This window comes from Paramormyrops kingsleyae, chromosome 16, assembly GCF_048594095.1.
Source record: "Paramormyrops kingsleyae isolate MSU_618 chromosome 16, PKINGS_0.4, whole genome shotgun sequence".
Classification (NCBI taxonomy): Eukaryota; Metazoa; Chordata; class Actinopteri; order Osteoglossiformes; family Mormyridae; genus Paramormyrops; species Paramormyrops kingsleyae.
The window spans coordinates 13,215,135-13,242,027 of record NC_132812.1 but is presented as its reverse complement, the minus strand read 5'-3'; the positions used below and the strand labels follow the sequence as shown (position 1 = coordinate 13,242,027).

General features: G+C 38.7%; 1 protein-coding gene across 1 annotated transcript in view; it reads left to right on the top strand.

The window, feature by feature from the left end:
- Positions 1 to 26,893, top strand: part of LOC111838565 (titin-like) — a 167,507-nt gene that overhangs the window by 119,053 nt on the left and 21,561 nt on the right. Inside the window, 14 exon segments of the mRNA XM_072700231.1 lie at positions 631 to 17,733; positions 17,833 to 18,129; positions 18,262 to 18,849; positions 18,985 to 19,287; positions 19,396 to 19,692; positions 19,783 to 20,070; positions 20,286 to 20,585; positions 20,680 to 20,982; positions 21,078 to 21,383; positions 21,467 to 23,233; positions 23,372 to 23,665; positions 23,767 to 24,054; positions 24,424 to 24,723; positions 24,824 to 26,890. Coding sequence (XP_072556332.1) covers positions 631 to 17,733; positions 17,833 to 18,129; positions 18,262 to 18,849; positions 18,985 to 19,287; positions 19,396 to 19,692; positions 19,783 to 20,070; positions 20,286 to 20,585; positions 20,680 to 20,982; positions 21,078 to 21,383; positions 21,467 to 23,233; positions 23,372 to 23,665; positions 23,767 to 24,054; positions 24,424 to 24,723; positions 24,824 to 26,890 — 24,501 coding nt within the window.

Sequence of the window (26,893 nt, the reverse complement as noted above, 5' to 3'; positions counted from 1 at the left end):
CCACACTGGTAATAAAATAAAAGCCTCACTTTAACATAAATACCAAACGACTTTAATACCTTAATTGGTTATGGGTGGTCTAATTATTTTGAAAACTAACTCAGGTAATGTTTTCTTATATTCACTTTATATTTCTCAGAGCAACAACGCAAACGGAATTGCAGACCTCTCAATGAAAAACATTTTTGCAATTCATTTAAAATGAAATTCATTTAAGTCATTTCACCTGGATTGATTTGTATAAAAAAAAATTACTTAACAGTTAAAAAGTGTAAATTTAGACAAACATGGAATCACCAATAAACGACATTTATTTATCCAACATTTTATAAAATGCAGACTGTGTTTCAAAACTTTTCAGCTTTACAATTTCACAACTGAGCAGCTAATCTGTTAGGCTTTTTGTTAGATTTGTTGCTGTTTTGAAGACTAGTGGCATGTTAGCGCAAACAAAAGGGCTACATACGCTGAAGTATGTCTTATTTGGAGGTTAAAGGACTTTGACGTTCGTTGAGGTGTTCTCGTGTTAACAGTGGTTAAAGAATGATAAATATAGACACTTTTATTAGTAGTTAGAGCAAATGCGCTTTGTCTTTTAACTGGTAAATATTTAAGTATCATACTTTTCAGATGTACCTGGGCCTCCATCCAACCCAAGAATTACTGATATAACTAAATCTACAGCTACCTTCAACTGGGGACGGCCAAAATATGATGGTGGACTTGACATCACTGGATATATAGTTGAGCACAAAAGAGAAGACGAGAATAGCTGGATTAAAGACACAACAGGCAGTGCGCTAAGAATTTCTGAATTTGTTATTTCAAACCTGCAACAAGGAGAAAAATACAATTTTAGAGTGAGTGCAATGAATGAGATGGGTATTGGAGAACCAGCTCAAGTTGCGGAATCTGTTGAAATTGTGGAACGTCAAGAAACTCCTGACTTTGAGCTTGACGCCGAACTGAGGCGAACTCTTGTTGTCAGAGCTGGAGGATCCATACGGATTTTTGTTCCAATCAAAGGGCGCCCAACACCTGAGGTGACCTGGTTGAAAGAAGATATATCCCTTAAGGGTCATGCAAATATTGATACCACGGAATCATATACTCTGCTGGTTATATCCCATTGTACAAAACATGACACTGGAAAATATAACTTAACCCTAGAGAGTGTTGCTGGGAAAAAGTCTGGATATGTAAATGTACGAGTCTTGGATTCACCAGGCCCTCCCATCAACCTGAGACCTCGGGAGATTACTAATGAAGGTGTCACTCTCCAGTGGGAAATGCCTCTCATTGATGGTGGTTCAAAGATAATCAATTATATAATTGAAAAGCGGGAAGCTACACGAAAATCATATGCAGCTGTAATAACTAACTGTCAGAAATGTTCAGTTAGAGTTCCAAATTTGGCTGAAGGATCAGAATATTTCTTCAGAGTACGTGCTGAAAATGAATTTGGAATTGGAGAGCCTGCTGAAACTTCTGATGCAGTTCGGGTGTCTCAAGCACCCACTGCTCCTGAGAAGGTTAACATTGTAGCCATTACTAGGAATTCTGCAAGTCTCATTTGGACAAAACCGAAACATGATGGTGGAAGTAGAATTACTGGATATGTAATAGAAGCTCAAAAGAAAGGCTCAGAGAATTGGTCTCATGTCACAACAGCGAAGACTCTAGACTATACAGTGAAAAATTTAAATGAAAATGATGAGTATATATTTCAAGTAATGGCTGTGAACAACTCAGGTAGAAGTGACCCTTGTCAAAGCAGTCCTGTTATTATTAAGGAACAAACAAAAGGACCACAGTTTGATCTACGTGGAATATGTCAAAAACTTGTTATTGCCAAGGCAGGAGATGATATAAAAATTGAGATACCTGTTCTGGGATGTCCACAGCCCACAATTTCCTGGATGAAGGAGGACAAGGCCCTTAATCAGACACAGAGAGTATACATTGAAAATACTCCTATGTCAACTCTCCTTTGTATTAGTGAATGTACAAGGAATGACAGTGGACAGTATGCTGTGACAGGAAAAAATATACTTGGCACACTGACAGAAATAATCACTGTTAAAGTACATGACATCCCTGGACCTCCAAAGGGGCCAATTCATTATGACAGAATTTCCAATGAAAGTATTACAATATCTTGGGATCCCCCTGAAAATGATGGGGGAGTGCCAATTAACAATTATATTGTTGAATTTCGAGACACAACAAGTACATCATGGTCGGTGTTATCAACAACAATAATCCGTACAGTTTTCAAAGCTGAACGTCTTACCCCTAGAGCTGAGTATCAATTTCGTGTTAAAGCTAAAAACAGATATGGTGTTGGGCCTCCAATAACCTCCGAATCAGTTGTTGCTGCATACCCATTTAAGGTTCCAGGGCCTCCTGGCACTCCACAAGTAATAGGTTTCACTAAAGATACCATGACAATTAGTTGGAATGAACCTGTGAATGATGGTGGAAGTGAAGTGATTGGATACCATATTGAAAGGAAAGAGAGGAATAGTATCTTGTGGCAAAAAGTAAGCAGTGCCCTAATAGTTGGAAACATTTTCAAATCAATAGGGCTAGAAGCTGGAATCGCCTATGAATTCCGTGTTGCAGCTGAAAATATAGCTGGTGTGGGAAAGCCAAGCAAACCATCAGAGCCTTCTCTTGCCCTTGATCCCGTGGATCCTCCAGGAACGCCAGTTGCCATTAACATTTCTAAGAATTTTGTGAATATTAAGTGGACAAAGCCTAATTATGATGGTGGATTCAAAATAACTGGCTATACAGTGGAAAAGAAAGACTTACCAAATGGACGCTGGATCAAAGTTAATTATAGTAACATACAAGAGACTACATTTACTGTTAGTGGGCTGACAGAAGGTGCCTCCTACGAATTCCGCGTTCTTGCCCGAAATTCAGCTGGTGCTGTAAGTAGCCCATCTGAACCATCAGATCCAATTGTCTGTAAAGATGACGTTGAGGAACCAAAGATTAGGGTTGATGCTAGGTTTAAAGATGTTTTACTTGTAAAAGCTGGGGAAGTGTTCAAACTTGAGGCTGATATTACAGGTCACCCATTACCATCTATGATTTGGACTATGGATGGAAAGGAAATAGAAAAAACAACAAAACTAGAAATAAAAATGGCTGATTTTTCAACAATATTGATTAACAAAGATTCTACAAGAAGAGATGGAGGTGCATTTACATTAACTGCAAGCAATACTGGTGGATTTGCAAAACATGTCTTCAATGTGAAAGTGCTTGACAGGCCAGGTCCACCAGACGGTCCATTACTTGTTACTTGCATTACAGCTGAGAACTGTGTGTTGTCTTGGTTGCCACCATCAAATGATGGTGGAGCAAATATTGAATATTACATAATTGAGAAGCGTGAAACCAGCAGGCTTGCCTGGACAAATGTGGCTTCAGACTTACAAGTAAACCAGTTTAAAGTAACAAAGCTATTAAAGGGAAATGAGTATATCTTCAGAGTGATGGCAGTTAATAAGTATGGGATTGGTGAGCCCTTAGAATCTGAGCAAATTATTGCAACAAACCCATATATGCCTTCTGATCCTCCTCAAAATCCTGAAGTAAGAAATATCACTAAGGACTCAATGGTAATTTATTGGGAAGAGCCAGTGAACAACGGTGGAACTGAAATTTCTGGTTACATTGTTGAAAGGCGAGATAAGACAAGTCTGCACTGGATTAGATGTAACAAGAAGGTTATTACTGATTTAAGATACAAAGTGTCAGGACTGACACCAGGGCATGAATATGAATTCAGAATTACTGCAGAAAATGCTGCAGGTTTAAGTTTGCCAAGTGCCTCAACTCCATTTTGCAAGGCTAGTGACCCACTTTACAAGCCGGGTCCTCCTGGAAATCCAAGGGTTTTAGATACAACTAACTCATCGATTACCGTCGCATGGAACAAGCCAGTTTATGATGGTGGATCTGACATTACAGGATACATTGTTGAGACTTGCCTTCCCCAGGATGATGAATGGACAGATGTCACCCCCAAAGATGGTATAGTGACCACATTATTTACAATCACTAACTTAAAAGGAAATCAAGAATATAAAATAAATATTTTTGCCGTTAACTGTGAAGGAGTTGGAGAGCCAGCCTCTGTCCCTGGATTACCAAAAACAGAAGAGAGACAGATTCCACCTGATATCGAACTTGATGCAGAGCTTCGCAAAGTTGTTACCATCAGAGCCTGTGGCACATTGAGATTGTTTGTACCTATAAAAGGAAGACCTGCTCCTGAAGTGAAATGGTCAAGAGAAAATGGAGAGTCAATTGAAAGAGCTACAATTGAAAGTACATCATCATTCACTTGGCTATTAATTGAAAATGTAAATAGATTTGATAGTGGAAAGTATGTTTTATCAGTAGAAAATAGTTCGGGGCTAAAGACAGCTTTTGTGAATGTAAGGGTACTGGATACTCCTGGAGCACCACAAAATATCAAGATCGATGAAATAACCAAAGAATCAGTTTCACTCAGTTGGGACCCTCCTATTCTTGATGGTGGAAGTACGATTAAGAACTACATTGTAGAGAAACGTGAATCAACAAGAAAAGCATATGCAACTGTAAATGCTAACTGCCACAAAACAAGATCGACTGTTAATAATTTACTTGAAGGATGCAATTATTATTTTAGGGTGTTAGCTGAAAACGAATATGGAGTTGGGCTTCCCATTGAAACTAGAGAATCAGTCAAAGTGTCTGAAAAACCACTTCCTCCAGGTAAAATCACATTGCAAGATGTGACAAAGAATAGTGTTACACTGTCATGGGAAAAGCCAGAGCATGATGGAGGAAGCAGAATAATTGCATATGTTGTGGAGATGCAGAGCAAAGGCAGTGATACCTGGAACCAATGCATGATTGTAAAAGTCACAGAAGCTATTATTACTGGATTAACACAAGGTGAAGAATATATGTTTCGAGTATCAGCAAGAAATGAAAAAGGAACAAGCGATCCACGACAAATTGGTGTACCAGTTATTGTTAAAGAACTTGTAATTACTCCAGCAGTAAAACTGTTGTTCTCCACATTTAGTGCGCTGGCAGGAGAAGACTTAAAGATAGAGATATCATATGTTTCCCGACCCAAAGCAGCTATGTCTTGGTACAAAGATGGTGTTCCTGTCAAGCAAACCTCAAGAATTAATTTTGAAATGGCTGACACCCATTTGTATTTAAATATCAAGGAAGTCTGCAGAGGTGATGTTGGTCGGTATACTGTCAAACTTTCAAACACTGTGGGTGAAACGACTGCAGAAATTTGTGTTGTTGTTCTCGACAAACCTGGGCCACCAGCTGGTCCAGTAAATGTAGCTGAAGTTACAGCTAATAGTATTACATTGTCTTGGAAACCCCCAGAATATGATGGTGGCTGTACTATTAAGAACTACATTGTAGAAAAGAGAGATGCTTCCACTACAGACTGGCAGGTTGTGGCAACAAATTTACCAAGAACCACAATTAAGGCAGGACGACTAAAAACTGGATCTGAATATCAGTTCAGGATTACTGCTGAAAACCGATATGGAAAGAGTCCAGTTCTAGTATCAGATACTGTAGTTGCCAAGTATCCCTTTAAAGTTCCAGGACCCCCTGGAACTCCATATGTGCGCGCTGCCACAAAAGATAATATGGATGTAATTTGGAATGAACCTGTAATTGATGGAGGAAGCCAAATATTAGGATACCACATTGAACGCAAAGAAAGAAACAGTATTCTCTGGATAAAGCTAAATAAGACACTTACTCGAGACACAGAGTTCAAAAGTGTAGGTCTTGAAGAGGGAATTGAATATGAATACAGAGTTTATGCGGAGAATATTGTGGGAATTGGTAAAGTAAGCAAACTATCTGAATGTTATGTAGCAAGAGATCCTTGTGATCCTCCAGGAACCCCCGAAGTTGTTACTGTCACAAAAAAATCAGTTTTTCTTAGATGGGCAAAGCCAGAGTATGATGGTGGAAGCAAAGTTGCTGGCTACATTGTGGAAAAGAAAGAATTACCTGAAGGGCGCTGGGCAAGAACCAACTTTACTAATGTTACTGAGACTGAGTATGTGGCAACTGGCTTAACAGAGAATCAACAGTATGAGTTCCGTATCATTGCAAGAAATGCAGCAGGTATCTTCAGTAGTCCCTCACTCAGCACTGGTCCTATAACTGCAAAGGATGAAGTTGAACCACCTAGAATTAGCATAGATCCACGATATACCCAGACTATTATAATAAATTCTGGGGAGAACTTCAAAATTGATGCGGATATTTTTGGAAAACCAATGCCAACAATTAGCTGGATGAAGGGAAAACAAATTCTTTCAAATACTAAACACTGTAAAATAAAAAGTACTCAATACAGTACATGTCTCAGTGTAAAGGAAGCCACATCAAATGATTCAGGCCAGTATAGATTGCTTTTGAAAAATATTGGAGGAGAGAAGTCAGTTCTGGTCACTATCAAAGTGTTAGATAGACCAAGTCCACCTGAGGGTCCTATTTCTGTCAGCAATTTGACAAAAGAGCAATGTTTAATTAGCTGGAAACCTCCAAAGGAAGATGGTGGTGATGAAATATCTCACTACATCATTGAAAAAAGAGAAACAAGTAGATTGGTTTGGACTGTTGTTGAACCTGAAACAAAGGAACTTAATTTGAAAATAACTAAACTTTTGGAAGGAAATGAGTATATCTTTCGTGTTTCAGCAGCAAACAAATATGGAGTTAGTGAGCCATTAGAATCTGAAGCTATTATTGCAAAAAATCAGTTTGTGAGCCCTGATGCTCCTAAGGGTGTGGAAGTTGTCAGTATCACAAAAGATTCAATGGTGGTAATTTGGTCAGCACCTGACAATGATGGTGGTAGTTCTATTACAGGATATGTTATTGAAAAGCACGACAAAGAAGGGATAAGATGGACTAAATGCAATAAGCACACAGTAACTGAACTATCCTTTAAAGTTAAAGGGCTTTTTGAAGGCCATAGTTATGAATTTAGAGTTTCAGCCGAGAATGATGCTGGAGTTGGAAAATCAAGCTCCCCTTCTATTTATTACATGGCCATCGATCCTGTATTCAGACCAGGTCCCCCAAATAGTCCCAAAGTGACTAACATTTCACGGACATCTGTTTTCCTTTCCTGGGAGAAGCCGATTTATGATGGTGGCTGTGATATTCAGGGATATATTATTGAAGCATGTGAAGCAACATCTGAAGAATGGAAAATGTGTACTCTTCCCACAGGCATAAAACAAACACAATATGAAGTTGAAAAACTTAAAGAAAACCAAAATTATAAATTCAGAGTGTTTGCTATTAATAAGGTCGGTGTTGGAGAGCATACAGATTTCCCTGGCACAATCCTTGTTGAAGACAAGACACAAGAACCAGATCTTGATCTTGAAATGGAACTCAGGAAAACAATCAATATTAAAGCTGGAGATTCCTTGAGAGTGTTCATACCTATCAGAGGACGACCAGCTCCTGAAATCAGATGGGAAAAAGTTGATGGTAAAATTAAAGATACAGCTCAGATAGAGATGACAAGCAGTTGTACCTCCCTTGTCATTGATAACGTTAACAGATTTGATAGTGGGAAGTACACTGTTACAGCTGAAAATGTTTGTGGTGTAAAGACTGCTACCATCAGTGTCAAAGTACTTGACACACCAAGTGCACCATTAAACCTTAAAGTAAAAGAAATTACTAAGGAGTCTGTAACACTTATGTGGGAACCTCCAGCATTGGATGGTGGTGCAAAAATAAAAAACTATATTATTGAGAAACGCGAAAGCACAAGAAAGGCTTATGCAGCTGTTGTCACCAATTGTCACAGAACTACCTGGAAGATTGAACCACTTCAAGAGGGGTGCAATTATTATTTTAGAGTGCATGCTGAGAATGAATATGGTATTGGATTACCTGCAGAGACTGTTGATTCTGTAAAAGTATCAGAGGTACCTCAAATGCCTAAGAAATTTACTGTTGTTGATGTCACTTGCAAAAGTGTTTCTCTGGCATGGGAAAAGCCTGATCATGATGGTGGCAGCAAAATTGTACAATATCTTGTGGAAATGCAAGTCAAAGGCAATGAAAAATGGTCTGGGTGTGCAACTGTGAAAACACTGGACACTGTTGTCAGTAATTTAGTTCAGGGAGAAGAATATATGTTCAGAGTTATTGCTATCAATGAAAAAGGAAAAAGCGACCCAACATCTCTTGCTGTCCCAGTGCAGGCTAAGGACCTTGTTATTGATCCAGATGTAAGGCCTGCATATAGCAATTATAGTGTACTAATTGGAAAGGACCTCAAAGTTGAAATACCTATTTTTGGACGTCCAAAACCAAAAATTATTTGGACTAAGGCTGGGTTAGCTCTTAAAGAAACAACAAGAGTTAATGTTATCAATACAGCACACCACACAACTCTTAACATAAAAGAAACAACAAAAGATGATGGCGGGATATATGGAATTACTGTTTCTAATGTTGTTGGGCAGAAAGATGCAACTATACTAATTATTACTCTGGATAAGCCAGACCCACCAGCTGGGCCTGTTAGATTTGATGAGATCAGTTCACAAAGTGTTACAATTTCCTGGGATCCACCAAAATATGTCGGTGGCTGCCATATTTCAAACTACATTGTGAAAAAGCGGGACATAACCACTACTGATTGGGAGAATGTGTCAACGACCGTACCAAGGACCACCCTGAAAGTTACCAGATTAAAGACTGGGGCAGAATATCAATTTAGAATCATTGCTGAAAATCGGTATGGTAAAAGTCACGCATTGGACTCTGCATCTGTGACTGTCCAGTATCCTTTCAAAGTACCTGGTCCACCTGGGACTCCATTTGTCTCCTCATTATCAAGGAATCACATGATTGTGGAGTGGCATGAACCAATTACAGATGGAGGTACTAGCATTATAGGCTACCATCTTGAAAGAAAAGAGAGAAATAGCATTCTGTGGACAAAAATTAATAAGACACTAATTCAAGACACTTATTTCAAAACAAGTCCTCTAGATGAAGGTGTTGAGTACGAGTTCAGAGTTTTTGCTGAGAATGTTGTAGGCATAGGCAGATGCAGTAAAATTTCTGAGGGATATATAGCATGTGACCCATGTGATCCTCCTGGGACCCCAGAGCCTATTATTGTGAATAAGAATGCAATCACAATTCAGTGGGCAAAACCAGAGTATGATGGAGGCAGCATTATTACTGGCTACATAGTGGAGAAGCGCGATTTACCAGATGGACGCTGGATGAAGGCTAACTTTACAAATGTAACTGAAACTCAATTTACAGTATCTGGACTAACTGAAGACTCCAAGTATGATTTCAGAGTAATTGCAAAGAATGCTGCTGGTACTATTAGTAAACCATCTTATAACACAGGGCCTATCACAGCAAGGGATGAAGTTGAGCCTCCAAGACTTTCACTTGATCCAGAATACAGTCAAGCTGTTGTTGTCAGTGCAGGAAGTACATTTAAGCTTGATGCCGATGTCTATGGAAAGCCCACACCAACAGTCCAGTGGTTCAAGGAGGACAAGGGGATTGAAAATACGCTGAGATGTGAGATCAAAAGAACGGACCTTAGAACAATACTTACTGTTAAAGATGCTATCAAAACAGACAGTGGTCACTATAATTTGCAGGTCGCTAATGTAGCTGGTACCAAAATTTTTACATTTTATGTAAAAGTATTAGACAGCCCTGGACCTTGTGGAGGGATGCTAAATGTATCTGCTGTGACTTCTGAAACATGTGCATTGTCTTGGCTTCCTCCAGAACATGATGGAAACAGCAATATTTCTCACTACATCATTGAAAGGAGGGAGACAAGCCGCCTTGCATGGACTGTAGTTGCTAGTAAATGTGATGTCACATCATTTAAAGTAAACAATCTTCTGGAAGGAAATGAATATATATTTCGTGTTATGGCTGTAAATAGCTATGGTGTTGGTGAGCCGCTAGAATCATCGCCTGTGACAATCAAGAATCCATTTTTACTACCTGGATCACCACAATCTGTAGAAGTAACTAATATAGCAAAAGATTCTATGACTGTTTTCTGGAGTAGTCCGGAATCTGATGGTGGAAGTGAAATTACTGGATACATCATAGAGAAGAAAGATAAGACTGGAATCAGGTGGACAAAATGTAATCGACAAACTATCACAGATTTATCTTTCAGAGTGACAGGATTGACCGAAGATCATGAATATGAGTTTAGAATTTCTGCTGAAAACATGGCAGGACTTGGAGAACCAAGTTTACCAACATCATACTATAAAGCCTGCAATCCAAAATTCAAGCCTGGTCCACCAACCCATGTCCATGTGACTGACACTACAAAGAACTCAGTTTCATTAGCATGGGGGAAACCAATTTATGATGGTGGATGTGTTATTCAGGGATACATTGTGGAGATCTGCAAAGCTGATGAAGAGGAATGGATAATGTGCACACCAGCAACTGGCCTTCCCTTTAATAAACTTGATATCACAAAGCTTACAGAAAATAAAGAATACAAAATTCAGGTTTGTGCTATTAACAAACTAGGTATTGGTGAACCGGCTGCTATTCCTGGAACTGTTAAAGTGCAGGACAAAATAGAGCCCCCAGGACTTACAATTGACTCTGAACTGAGGAAAGGAATTATAGTGCGTGCTGGAGAGTCAATAAAAATAAATATACCATTCAGAGGAAGACCCACTCCCAAGATTAACTGGACAAAGGATGAAAAAGAATTGACAGATAAGGTCCACATTGAGAAGCGACTTGATTATACCCAACTCTCAATTGATAAATGTGACAGAAATGACACTGGAAAATACACTTTGACACTGGAAAATAGCAGTGGCATTATATCAGAACTTGTGTCTGTGAAAGTACTGGATACACCGGGAGCACCAATGAATTTGGCTGTGAAAGATATCAAGAAAGATTCCGTCGTTCTTGAATGGGAACCACCGCTTATTGATGGAGGAGCGAAAATAAAACATTTTATTGTTGAAAAGCGTGAATCAACAAGGAGGGTATATGTCAATGTCACTGCTAAGTGTGACAAAACGTTTTGTAAAGTAGATAATCTCACTGAAGGAGCCATGTATTACTTTAGAGTTATGGCTGAAAATGAAAATGGAATTAGTCATCCAGTTGAAACAAAAAATCCAGTTAAAGTGTCTGAGGCCCCACTTTCAGTAGGAAAAGTCATTTTGACAAATGTAACTAAAGTTTCTGCTTCTTTAGCATGGGAAAAACCTGAACATGATGGAGGTAGCAGGATCATAGGCTATCTAATTGAAATGCAACCAAAAGGATCAGACAAGTGGAGTGTAGCAGCATCAACTAAAACATGTGAAGGTACTGTTGAAGGATTAGTATTTAGTCAGGAATACTTCTTTCGTGTTTTAGCCTACAATGAGAAAGGAAAGAGCATTCCTGTGCTTTTAGCTGCTCCAGTTATCGCCAAGGATTTGAGTACTGAACCCATGTTGAAATTAATGTTCAATACCTACAGCATCCGGTCTGGAGATGATCTTGCAATAGAATTGCATATTATTGGATGCCCCAAACCTAAAATTATGTGGATGAAAGATGGACAATCACTAAAACAGACATCAAGGGTAAGTGTCTTAAACACACCTAACACTACAACCCTTAAAATAAAGGAGGCAAACAAAGATGATTTGGGAAAGTACACAGTTACAGCAACAAATGATGCTGGTATTGCAACAGAAGAAATTGGGATCATTATACTTGATAAGCCTGGTCCACCAACAGGACCCATTAATATCAATGATGTTAGTAATAATTCTGTCACAATATCATGGGAACCTCCAGTGTACACAGGTGGTTGTCAAATAAAAAATTACATTGTTGAAAAACGGGACGCGACTACCACAGCCTGGCAAGTTGTATCAGCAAATGTATCAAGAACAACTATGAAAATTACTAAACTTGCAACAGGTTCAGAATTCCAATTTAGAGTTTCTGCAGAGAACAGATATGGAAAGGGTTCTTCATTGGACTCAAAAGCAATTGTTGTACAGTATCCTTACAAGCCCCCAGGGCCACCTGGTACTCCATTTGTCACATCAGTGACAAAGGATGACATGCTTGTTCAATGGAATGAACCAGTTAATGATGGTGGGAGTAGAGTCACCGGCTATCACCTTGAATGTAAAGAAAGAAACAGCATTCTCTGGACTAAATTGAACAAAATCTTAATTGTTGATACAATCTTCAAAGTTAACAATCTTGAAAAAGGCGGTGGATATGAATACAGAGTTTTTGCTGAAAATATTGTTGGTATCGGTAGATCAAGTAAGGTTTCTGAATGCTTTGTGGCTCTTGATCCATGTGATCCACCGGGAACACCTGAGCCAATATTCATCTCAAAAAATCAAGTGACACTTCAGTGGACAAAGCCACAATATGATGGTGGCAGCAAAGTGACTGGCTATGCTGTAGAAAAGAAAGATTTACCTGAAGGTCGCTGGATGAAGGCCAGCTTTACAAATATCATTGAGACTGAGTTCTCTATGACAGGATTAACAGAAAATGAAAAATATGAATTTAGAATAATTGCAAAAAATGCAGCTGGTAATTTCAGTGAGCCCTCTGACAGCAGTGGACCGATTACTATTACCGATGAAATCGAATCCCCAAGAGCATCAATGGATCCAAAATACATGGATATTATTTTTATTAATGCTGGGGAAACTCTTGTTATTGAGGCTGACATCTATGGAAAACCAGCACCTGAAGTTTTATGGAAAAAAGATGGAAATAAAATAGATAAGACTACTCGAAGAAATGACATAAAGCATGCAATAAAAAACACATCACTCACAGTTAAGGACTGTATCAGAGAGGACAGTGGTAATTATACCCTCACTCTAAGTAATGCTGGTGGAATAAAAACAATACCTATCACAGTTAAGATTCTTGATAGACCTGGACCACCAGAAGGTGTTCTCAAGGTGACTGATGTAACTGCAGATTCATGTCTCCTGTCATGGAATGATCCTTTACAAGATGGTGGTGCAAGTGTTATTCATTACATTATTGAGAAGAGGGATACTAGTAGGTTGTCATGGACTATAGCTGAATCAGATATTCAAGCATTTAGTTATAAAGTGACTAATCTTTTGGCTGGTAATGAATATGTCTTCCGAATTAAGGCAGTTAACAAATATGGAGTAGGTGACCCCCTTGAGTCTGAACCAGTAACAGCCTGCAATCCCTTCAAACCACCCAGTGCACCATCCATACCTGAAGCAACTGCTATAACAAAGGATTCTATGGTTATTAAATGGAATCAACCAGAGAATAATGGTGGATCAGAAATTTACGGATACCATCTTGAGAAACGGGACAAAGATGGTGTTAGATGGACAAAATGTAATAGAAGTAAACTCAGTGACTTACATTTCAAAGTAAATGGACTCACGGAAGGACATTTTTATGAGTTCAGAGTCTCTGCTGAAAATGAGGCTGGTGTGGGACAGTTAAGTGAACCATCAATGTTCTACAGGGCATGTAATGCTGCATGTCCACCTGGTCCACCAACGCATCCAAAAGTGACTGACCACACAAGCACAACTGTGTCCCTAGCTTGGAGCAAACCTGATGATGATGGTGGTGCATACATTAAGGGATACCTCATTGAAATGAAGGAGGCTACTCAGGGAGAATGGACTATCTGTACACCTTCAACTGGCATACAAGCAACAAAGCTTACTGTAGGTAAACTAAAGGAAAATGATGAATACAACTTCCGTATCTGTGCATTTAATGCTGAAGGTGTTGGAGAACATGCTGATATCCATGGCTGTGTTGCTGCTGTTGAAAAGCATGAAGCCCCAGAGATTGAACTTGATGCAGACCTCAGAAAAGTAGTTTCTATACATGCAAGTGGAACACTTCGCCTTTTTGTCACAATTAGAGGAAGACCTGAACCTAAAGTCAAATGGGAAAGAGCAGAAGGATTGCTGACTGAACGAGCACAAATTGAAACCACAAGTTCGTACACTATGCTTGTAATTGACAATGTAAACAGATTTGACAGTGGTAGATACATCTTAAGTCTTGAAAATAAAAGTGGCACAAAGTCAGCATTTGTCAATGTCAGAGTACTCGACTCCCCAAGTGAACCTCTTAAATTTGAAATGAAAGATATAATGAGAAATTCAGTAACCATCTCATGGGAGCCTCCTCTCAGTGATGGAGGAGCTAAGATAACAAATTATATTGTAGAGAAACGCGAATCTTCAAGAATGGCCTACACTACTGTTACAAGTAACTGCACTAGGAATTCATTCAAAGTTGATGAGTTGCAAGAGGGATGTCTTTACTACTTCCGTGTATTAGCTGTCAATGAACATGGTGTAGGTTTGGCTGCAGAAACTAAAGACCCAGTTAAGATTGCTGAAGTACCTATGCCACCTAGTAAAGTTTCACTGTTTGATGTAACGCGCAACAGTGTAATTCTCTCTTGGAAGAAACCTGATCATGATGGTGGTAGCAAAATTTTATGCTACAATGTAGAAATGCAAACTAAGGGTAGTGAAAAATGGACTGTAAGCACTACTGTTAAGGTGTTGGAAGCAACAATAACTGGTCTTGTATCAGGTGAAGAGTACTCTTTCCGGGTCATTGCTTTGAATGAGAAAGGAAAGAGCAATCCCAAAGAATTAGGTGTTCCTGTGATTGCAAAGGACATGGAAACTGAACCTACTATTGATTTGATCTTCAACACATATAGTGTGAAAGCTGGAAAGGATCTCGCAATTGAAATTCCGTTCAAAGGCAGGCCTAAGCCCATCGTTTCATGGAAAAAGGATGGTCTTCCTCTAAAGCAGACAACTTCACTGACAATTCTCACTTCTGTAACATCTGCAAAACTTTTATTCAAGGAAGCTACCAGAGAGCATGTCGGAAAATATGACCTCACTGTAGCTAATGCCGCTGGCACTAAGACAGCTGAAATTGCTGTCTTTGTCCTTGATAAGCCTGGTCCACCAGCTGCAATTAGAATAGATGATGTAAGTGCTGAAAGTATATCATTATCTTGGGACCCACCCGCATATGATGGTGGATGTCACATCAGCAACTACATTGTAGAAAAGAGAGACACTAACACAAATGAATGGCAAATTGTTTCATCAACAGTTGCAAGAACATCTATCAAAATATCTCAATTAATTAATGGTTCTGAATACCAGTTCCGTGTTTATGCTGTGAACCGTTATGGAAGGAGCCATTCCATAGATTCTTCAAGCATTACTGCACAGTATCCATTTAGGCAGCCTGGACCCCCTTCTACACCACAGGTTGCCCTAGCAAGTAAAACTTTTATGCTGGTCAAATGGAATGAACCAGTGAATGATGGTGGTAGTGGAGTCCTTGGATATCACATAGAAGTCAAAGAAAGAAGTAGCATTCTCTGGACAAAGTTGAACAGAAGTCTCATCAGGGATACGGAATTTAGAGTTACTAGCATAGAAGAGGGTTTGTTTTATGAATATCGTCTTTATGCTGAAAATATTGCTGGCATTGGCAAATGTAGTAAAGTCTCAGAACCTGTGGCTGCAAGAGATCCATGTGATCCTCCGGGTCAACCTACAGTTACAAATATAACTAGAACATCTGTTTCACTGTCTTGGACAAAACCAGAATATGATGGTGGGGCAAAAGTTACGGGATACATAATTGAACGCAAGGAAGAGGAACGATGGCTGAGGTGCAATTTCACTAATGTCCAGGAAACATACTTTGTTGTTACAGGCCTTACCGAAAACCAGAAATATGATTTTCGTGTTATTGCTAAAAATGCTGCTGGATTATTTAGTGAGCCATCAAATTGCACAGGTCCTGTAATGATTAAAGATGATGTAGAACCACCACGGATTATGATAGATGCCAAGTTTAAAGATGTAGTTGCTGTGAAAGCTGGTGAGATCTTGAAAATTACTGCAGATTTTTCTGGGCGCCCTCTCCCAGTTATTTCTTGGACAAAAGATGGTAAAGAGATTGAGGTTAGAGCTAAAGTTAATATCGTTTCAACAGACACTTGTACATCAGTCATTATTAAAGACTGCATCAGAAGTGACTCAGGACAGTATGTGTTGACATTACAGAATGTGGCAGGAATTAAATCATTCCCTGTGAAATGCAAGGTGCTTGACAGGCCTGGACCATCAGCAGGACCATTAGACGTAACTGATGTAACTGCCGAAAAATGTATACTGGCCTGGGGACCACCTCAAGAAAAAGGAGGTGCAGAAATTTCCCACTACATTGTTGAGAAACGAGAAACAAGCCACCTTGCTTGGACTTTGGTACATGGAGACCTGAAAGCAACTACATGTAGAGTTACTAACCTACAAAAAGGAAATGAGTATATCTTTAGAGTTTTAGGTGTGAACAAGTTTGGAATTGGTGAAGCTTTAGAGAGTGATCCGATTAAACCTACAGATCCATTTAGTACCCCATCTCCTCCCACACATGTTAAGATTACAGATGTAAGCAGTGAGGCAATGACAATCTGCTGGGAAAAACCAGTCACAGATGGAGGCAGTGTAGTTTGTAACTATGTCATTGAAAAACGTGAGAAGTCAGGCCTGCATTGGGTTCGTGTGAACAAAGAATGTGTTTGTGACCTCACTTTCCAAACAACCAAACTACATAAAGGTTGCCAGTATGAGTTCCGTGTTTATGCAGAAAATGCTGCTGGTTTAAGTCTCCCAAGTGACCCAAGTCCATTAACTAAAGCAGAGGACCCACAATGTGTGCCATCCCCACCTTCTAAGCCAAAAGTTATTGATTCAACAAAGAATTCTATCACAATAATATGGAACAAGCCACTGATGGATGGGGGAAGCCCTGTCACCGGATACAACGTGGAATATAAGAAAACAGAAGAAGAAGACTGGATAGTGGCTGCTGAAAATACAAAAAATACTGAATATACTGTTGCTGGACTTACATCTGGAGCAGAGTATGTGTTTGTTGTCAAATCTGTAAACAAGATTGGTGTAAGTGACCCTAGCGCACACTCTGTTCCTCAAGTTGCAAAGGAAAGAGTGGAAGAGCCAACTTTTCAAGTTGATAAAGAAATGCATAGGACATTGGTTGTGAAACATAACACTTCATTTACTCTGAAAGTACAATTCAAAGGAAAACCACTTCCGAGCGTAATGTGGCAAAAAGAAGATGTCAATCTGAAAGATAGTGCGACCATCTATACAAATGATAATTCTACATCAATCACAGTAGAAAAAGCAACAAGAAATGATTCTGGAAAGTACACCGTAACACTAGACAACAGTATTGGCACTGCTGCATTGACTCTGGATGTAAAAGTTCTCGATTCTCCTGGGCCTCCTTCAAAACTTTCCATTAAAGAGGTGACTAAAGACTCTCTAATACTGGCATGGGATGCTCCAGACAATGATGGAGGTGACCCAGTTAAAAACTACCATGTAGAGAAACATGAAGCAAGCAAAAAGGCATGGGTTAGTGTCACGAACAACTGCCACCATCTAACCTATGAAGTGAAAAACCTGCAAGAAGGAGCCTTTTACTACTTCAGAGTCACTGGAGAGAATGAATTTGGAGTTGGTGTGCCATGTGAGACAAAGGATGGAATTAAAGTTACAGGTAACGTATACAGTACATATGTTGTTGTTATTTTTATATCCATTGTTTGATTTTGGTAATTTATTTTAAGTGAGTTTTTGTCACTTTTATTTTTTAAAGAAAAACCCAGCACGCCCACAAAGTTTGGAGTCACTGACGTAACAAAGGATAGTGTTTCACTAGCTTGGAATAAACCAGAGCATGACGGAGGTAGCAGGATAACCACTTATCTAATTGATGCTCTTGAAAAAGGACAGAAAAAGTGGGTGAAGTGTGCTGTGGTCAAGACAACCCACTATGTTGTTCAAGGTCTAAAGGAAAATGCTGAATATTTCTTCAGAGTCCGTGCTGAAAATTATGCTGGTCTAAGTGAGCCAAAAGAGTTAATTACACCTGTGATTGTTAAAGATAAACTTGGTGAGTTTTTTCAGTTTAAATTTAAGTCAGTAATACAAATTTATTAATTTTTTTTTCTTTATTTTGTTATGATTATGTCTTAAAGATAAAGTATCAATAACCTTTTTATGGTGCTTTTTCTTGTATTTATAGAATCCCCTGAGTTCGACCTAAAGAACTTCCCTCATAATACTGTATACGTCAGAGCTGGATCAAATCTCACCTTTGAAATCCCCCTTACTGGAAAGCCTCTACCAAAGCTTACTATTTCAAAAGATAATGCTGCAATGAAAGTAACAAAGAGATTTAACTTTGAAGTAACTTTCGAAAATGTAATAGTTAATCTTAAAGAAAGTATTGCAAATGATGCTGGAAGGTACGACATCATTGCATCCAACAAGGGGGGAATTACTAAGACTTTTGTGAATATTTTGGTCCTGGATAGACCTGGTACTCCAGTTGGACCAGTTGAAATCATTGATGTCTCTGAAGACAGTGTGAGTCTCCAGTGGCTTCCCCCAGTCTATAATGGTGGTAGCCCAGTTACCAACTATGTAATATTGAAACGTGAAACAAGTACTTCAGCTTGGACAGAGGTGTCATCTACAGCTGCAAGAAGTGCAATACATATAACTAAGCTGACCAAAGGGGAGGAGTATCAGTTCAGAATTAAGGCAGAAAATCGCTTTGGCATCAGTGATCATATTGACTCCAAAGCTGTGACAGTCAAACTTCCATACAGTAAGTAAATTATTATTACTATTATAATTATTATTATAATATATTTATATATTTTTTATTTGCTAATGCGCTAGAAACATATAAAGGTATGCTAAAAAAATAATGTATTGTTTTTCTGATTCTTTTCAATTTTAGAGATTCCTGGACCTCCTTCAACTCCGTGGGTAACAATGGTTTCAAGGGAGAGTCTTACTGTCTGCTGGCATGAACCGGTCTCAGATGGAGGGAACCCTGTTTTTGGATACCATTTACATATGAAAGAGAGAAGCAGCACTGTGTGGCAGAAGGTTAACAAAACACCCATCCATGCCACACAGTTCAGAGTGACAAACATTTGTCCTGGCTTGATCTACGAGTTCAAGGTTGCAGCAGAAAATGCTGCCGGCATTGGCAAAATCAGCAAAACCTCAGAAGAAGTCCTCGCAATTGATGCTTGTGGTATATAATCTATTTTACCTGTGTTCATTTAGTAATTATTTCTTTCATCTGCTGTTGTTGCATTTACATTCTATTCTATTTTTACATGACATTCATTCTGAATTTCAGAGCCTCCAGCTAATGTGCGCATCTCTGACATAACAAAGAGTTCCATCACTCTTGTCTGGCAGAAGCCTCCATATGATGGTGGAAGCAAAGTTACAGGATATATTGTTGAGAGGAGAGATGCTCCAAAAGGCAGATGGACAAAGGCTAACTTCACTAATGTCACTGAGACTAATTTTACCATATCAGGCTTGTCTACAGAAGAGTTCTATGAATTCAGAGTCTTTGCAAAGAATTCACTGGGTTCCATAAGCAATCCATCTCTTACTGCAGGACCAGTCAAATGTGTTGATGCACATGGTATGTGCCTTTTTAAATCCCTTTGTTTATATATGTATATAATGAATAATAATTATTACAGTGTTTTTGTTATGGTTTTCATGTATTCAGGTGCTCCTGAGATTGACCTACCGCCAGAATATTTGGATATCATCAAATTCATGGCTGGAAACATTGTCAAGATTCAAGTTGGAATTATTTCTAAGCCATTACCAGTAATTGAGTGGTATAAGGACGGAAAAGAATTGGTATCAAGTGCTCAACTCTCAATTGAAAACACAACAGATGCATCTGGAATTGTCATCAAGGATGCCAATCGTCTAGACAGTGGAACATATGAAATCAAAATCAAAAATGTTGCAGGCTCTACATCAGCTTCAATCAGAGTACAAATTCTCGGTTTGTATTTGTTTTGTAGTTCATTTATCTCATTTAAAAAATAATAGTATGTATAGTATATTTCCTTTATGTACAAGTATAATTTATATTAATACTATATTAATGTGATTTATCTTTTTTTGAGAACATTTGCAAACATGTTTTTATATTTGTCTATCACCTGATCATTTCTAGAACTTTAAACTTATTATTATTGTTATTTGTCTTTACATTAGATAAACCTGGACCTCCTGGCAGAACCATTCAGTTCAAGACAATCACAGCTGATAAGATCACCTTCACATGGGATCCTCCAGTAGACGAAGGTGGTGCCAAAGTTACCCACTATGTTGTTGAAAAACGTGAAACAAGCAGAGTTGCATGGTCAGTAATATCTGAGGAGTTAGAGGAATGCTATATATCAGTTGAAAAGCTCATCAGAAGCAATGAGTACATCTTCCGTGTCCGAGGTGTCAATAAGTATGGAATTGGTGACCCTCTAGAATCTGAGCCAGTTGTTGCTAAAGATGCATTTGGTAAGTAAAAATAAAGTAAAAAACAAAACAGAATTAGGGCTGTTACCTGACACAACTAACAACACAAGATCATTCTTCTCTTTTTATTTTTTAGTTGCACCGGGACAGCCCGCTATGCCATATGTAGCTAGCATTACCAGGTCATCAATGACCGTGGTCTGGGAGAAACCAAGCGTGGATGGTGGCAGTGAAGTAATTGGATATTGCTTGGAAAAACGAGACAAAAAGTGTTTACGTTGGCAAAAAGTGTTCAAAGACACTATATGTGCTGTAACACAAAAAGTACAGGATCTTATAGAAGGCAAGGAATATCAATATCGCGTCTGTGCCATGAATCAGGCTGGAGAAGGACCATACTCTGATGTTTCTGATTTTTACAGAGCTGCTGATCCAATTGGTAAGGATTGTGTCGTCTGACAATCCATGTTAACTTTTGTTTTTAATACTTTTGTTTAATGTGATAACGTGATAAACAATATTTTATTTTTATAGATCCACCAGATGAGCCAACCAAAATTAAAGTCCTTGACTCAACAAAAACATCAATCACACTTGGCTGGGGAAAGCCACAATATAATGGTGGTAGTGAGATCACTAGTTATGTTATTGAAAAGAGATTGGCTGAGGAAAATGAATGGGTCATCATTAGCTCCAAGGGTGAAGTTAGAACAACAGAGTATGTGGTGTCACACTTGAAACCTGGAATTGACTACTTCTTCCGTGTAACTGCTGTTAACTGTGCTGGACGTGGAAAACCACTTGAGATGATTGAGCCAGTGCAAGCTGAAGATATTCTTGGTATGATTTGCAAAATGTTATTTTGCTATTTTTCGTTTGTAAAAAAGGTTGAAAATAACCAATACTTTTATTATTTTGAACAGCGGAAGCTGAGGTAGACGTTGATGTTACTATGAGAACTCAATATACAGTGAAAGCTGGGACTGATGTGGAAATCATGGTTCCACTCAAAGGCAGGCCTGCCCCAAGCATCACCTGGAAAATAGGAGACAAGGACATAAGCTGTGATCCAAGATATGACATCCGCAACAGTGAATCTTCAACTGTAGTTTTCATTCGACAAGTTACTCGCAATGACACGAACAAATATCGTCTTGAATTTGAAAATGGTGTTGGAACGCCGAAGACAGTAACAATATCTGTTAAAGTACTTGCCACTCCATCAGCTTGCCAGAAACTGACAGTAAAAAAGGTCACTCGTGGGAAAGTCACACTCAGCTGGGAAGCACCCCTTCTTGATGGTGGTGCACCAGTTGCTAATTACATAATAGAGAAGAGAGACTCTACAAAGCGGTCATATTCAAGTGTAACCACAAAGTGTTCCAGTACAACATATGATATTGAAGATCTCTCAGAGAAATCACTATATTTCTTCCGTGTGTCAGCAGAGAATGAACATGGAGTTGGTGATCTTTGTGAAACAACAGAACCTGTTAGGGCCACTGAAACACCTGGACCAGTTAAAGATATATTAATGAAAGATTCCACTAAAGCATCAGTAGCTTTACAGTGGAGTAAGCCTGATCATGACGGTGGCAGCATAATATCTGACTATGTAATTGAAAAGAGACTAAAGGATGAAGAAGAATGGGCATTTGCTGGTACCAGCAAAATATGTGAATATGAGGTCAAAAATCTTAAAGAATTAGCAGTGATGGAGTTCAGAGTATGCTCCAAGAATGAGAAAGGGCAAAGTGACTTCACTGAATTTGGACCTATCACTGTTAAGGAGTTTATTATTCCACCTGAGGCAGACCTATCAGGTTACCCAAAAGGAGAAATCCATGTGCGTATTGGACATAATGTACATATTGAGTTACCATACAAAGGGAAACCAAGACCAGGCATGGAGTGGCTAAAGGACAACTTACCACTGAAAGAAAGTCAACAGGTTCGGTTCAAAAGAACAGCTGACAAAATTACTCTTATGATTAAAAATTTAACAAAGCATAATGCTGGAAAATATACTCTAGCTCTCGACAACAAAGTGTTTAGGAAGCTTTTCCACATAAAAGTCATTACACTTGGACCACCTTCAAAGCCTACTAGCCCAATACGATTGGATGAAATTAGAGCAGAGAGCATAATAATATCTTGGGATGAACCAAATGATGATGGGGGTGGAGAAATCACTTCCTACACTGTGGAGAAATGTGATATTTCCCAAACTGATTGGAAGATGGCATGTTCAAATGTAACTGGAACAACATTTAAGATACCCAACTTGATTGCAGGAGTGGCATATCAATTCAGAGTTTGTGCAGAAAATAGATATGGTGTGAGTGAGCCCCTCTTTTCGCAAAATGTGATCGCTAAACACCAGTACAGACCACCAGGTGCCCCAGGAAAGCCAGTCATTTACAATGTTACAAATGATGGCATGAACATTCGGTGGGATGCACCAGTTTTTGATGGTGGCTCCCCAATAATGGGCTTCCATATTGAAAAGAAAGAGAAGAACAGTATTATGTGGCAGAAAGTAAACCTAACAATAATAAAAGAAAGAGATTACAGAATTATTGGCCTCATTGAAGGACTTGAGTATCAATTCAGGGTCTCTGCACAGAATGACTGTGGCATCAGTCGAGTCAGTGAAGCCAGTAAGCTCACTATGGCTGCATCTCCAGTTGGTAAGCTGACAGTTTTTCATTCCCTGTTTTTAGTTATCTTAATTTTCCTTTTCTTTCAAGTATTTAATATTCATACCTTTGAAGTAATTTGAATTATTACAATTGATCATGCATTTTTCCCAACTTCCATACATTTAGATCCACCAGGAACTCCTGACTACAGCGATGTAACAAGTGAATCGGTCACACTAAAGTGGGATGCTCCTAAACATGATGGAGGCAGCAAAATTGTTGCTTACAGTGTTGAGAAACGGCAAGGCAAAGATCGCTGGTTGAAATGCAACTTCATAGATGTTGCTGAGTGCCAGTTTACAGTTACTGGCCTTACATGTGGAGAACGCTATGAGTTCAGAGTGTTTGCCAGAAATGCAATTGGAACAACCAGTCCACCTTCCCAGTCTTCTGGCTATATTGTAGTTAGAGATGAAAGCGGTATGCAAAACATTTTGTGTAAACTATTTTGAGGAAATACACCTTTTATATATTTAACTATTCTGCAAGATGTATAAATAATTATTATGTCCTATTTTCAGTTGCTCCCAACATTGATTTTGGAAAGGAGTATTTTGAGGGTCTCACAGTCAAAGCAGGAGATAATATCAGACTTAAGGTTAATGTCACTGGACGCCCTAAACCTCATGTCAAGTGGTTTAAGGATGGAAAAGAAATTGACAGGAGAATGATGATTGATATCACGACAACCAATGGGTCAAGCATGCTGTTCATCCGAGATGCTGACCGTAACCATTGTGGAATATATAGCGTAGAGGCCAAGAATGCCTCAGGAAGTAAAAAAGAGGATATTCACGTACAAGTCTTAGGTACGTATGTGTGTCAATCAATTCCAACAGAGAGGTATTTGATTTACAAGCTGCAAATAAGCAAAAGATATATTTTACATTTAATTTCTAATTAATGCAGTTTAGCTATGGGATTAATGTAAAAAATATGAATGGATAGTTAGATTTATGTAAATAACTTAAAAAATAATAAATTACAAATAATAATAAAAAACTTCTTATGAGGAAATACAAAATATATATATATATATATATATATATATATATATATATATAGTGTGTGTGTGTGTGTGTGTGTGTTTTTTGTTGGTCTTTTGGTTAGTTATATTGCATTTGTATAACACCACCTTAAAATGATTTACTTTGTAAATTATTTTATATTTAATGTAGATTCACCTGGAGAACCAGCAGGAGCAATTGTTTTTACAAATATCTCAGAGGACAGAGTAACACTCTCATGGAATCCACCTAAAAATGATGGTTGTTCTGCTATCACTAATTACATTATTGAGAAACGTGAGACGTCAAAGGTTTCTTGGACTCTTGTTGCAGACCATTGTGAAAACTGCTCATATACGGTCTGTAAGTTGATCAAGGGCAATGAATATCAATTTCGGGTTTCTGCAGTCAACAAGTTTGGTGCGGGCAGATCGTTGGAATCTGATCCCATCACTATACAAATGCAATTTGGTAAGCTACACTTAAATTAAATATGGAATTAAAATTTTAAGCTATGTAAAAATCCAATTAAACCATATTACCTTAATGCTAAATATTTGTTTTCCTACAGCTGTCCCAGAAGCTCCAGGAACCCCTGATCCTACCAGTATTACTGGAGATAGCATAATGCTCACTTGGACAATACCAAAATATGATGGTGGAAATGAAATAAAGAATTACTTTCTCGAAATACGTGAGAAAAAGAAAATGCATTGGATGAAGGTTTTATCAAAAATACCCATCACTGAGCCATTGCACAAAGTAACAAATCTCACTAAGGGCAGTGAATATCAATTCCGCGTATCAGCTGTCAATGATGCTGGGATCGGATCACCTAGCAACACATCAGAATTTATAAGATGTAGTAAGCCAATAAGCACTCCTAGTGCTCCGACTGTCATAAATGTAACTGATTCCTCAAAGACCTCTGTCAGACTAGAATGGACCAAACCTTTGTCTGATGGTGGTATGGAGATCAGTGGTTATATTATTGAGATGTGTAAAGTAAGCTCTGGAGACTGGCATAAAATAAATGCTGAAAATTGCACCAACACTAAATATACTGCAACTGATTTGGAGCCTGATGAAGAATATAATTTCCGCGTCTGTGCAGTAAATGGAGCTGGAAGGGGAGAAACCCGTGAAATACTTAAACCAACAAAAGCTCTGGACAGACTTGCATCACCAGAAATAGACATTGATGCCAGCTTCAAACAGACACATATTGTGAAGAAGGGCACCACCATCCATCTTCATGTAGGATTTAAAGGAAATCCTGCCCCTGTGACTACATGGAAGAAAGAGTTAGGAGAGTTTAGTGTAATGGCAGGTATTAATACTACAGAAAATTTTAGCACCTTAACAATTGACAACTGTAACAAATATGATTCTGGAAAGTACTCTCTTTCTCTTGAAAACAGTAGTGGAAGCAAATCAATTACATTTACAGTGAAGGTGCTGGATACACCTGGACCCCCAGGATCAATTACTTTGAAAGATGTTACAAGAGGAGCTCTGACACTTATGTGGGATGCCCCAATTAATGATGGTGGATCCCGTGTCCTTCATTACATTGTAGAAAAACGAGAAGCTAGTCGTCGTACCTGGCAACAAGTCAGTAGCAAATGTGTTCTACAACATTTGAGGGTTAATGATCTCTTAGAAGGTGTGCCATACTTTTTCAAGGTGTTTGCTGAAAATCAGTATGGATCAGGTGAAGTATATGAAATGCCAGATCCAGTTATTGCCACTGCAGAACCAGCTCCACCTAAACGACTGGATATTACTGATACAACAGATTCTTCTGCAACATTGACTTGGTTGAAACCTGAACATGATGGTGGAAGTCGCATCACAGGCTATATTGTTGAAACCAAAATAAAGGGCTCTGACAAATGGGTTATTGGTGGTCATGCTAAATCCTTAACCATGGTAGTTGATGGTCTTACGGAAAATGCAGAATATGAATTTCGTGTGAAGGCTAAGAATGATGCTGGCATCAGTGATGCACGAGAAGCATTTAGCTCTGTGATTATAAAAGAACCCTGCATTGAACCAACTGCTGATCTTAGTGGCATCACAAATCAGCTCATCACATGTAAGACTGGAGGAACTTTCACCATTGATGTTCCCATTAGTGGTAGACCGACTCCTAATGTAATTTGGAAACTAGAGGAGATGAGACTGAAAAAAACAGACAGAGTCTCAATAAAGACAGTGAAGAACAGGACCACCTTATCAGTGAAAGACTGTATGAGAGGTGATGGAGGAAAATACTACCTTACCCTCGAAAACATTGCAGGAACCAAGACATTTACTATTACAGTAAATGTCATCGGAAGGCCTAGTGCACCATGTAGACCAATTGAAGTTTCATCAATCACATCAGAATCCTGTGTACTGTCATGGGAAGAACCTGAAGATGATGGTGGAAGTGATATCACTAACTATATTGTTGAAAAGCGTGAATCTGGCTCAAGTGCTTGGCAACTTGTGAACTCCAGCGTAAAGTACAGAACAATTAAAATCACCCATCTTGTTAAATACATGGAGTACACATTCCGTATATCTACTGAAAACAGATTTGGTGTCAGCAAACCTACTGAATCTGAAACTATTGTAGCTGAAAATCCATTTGGTG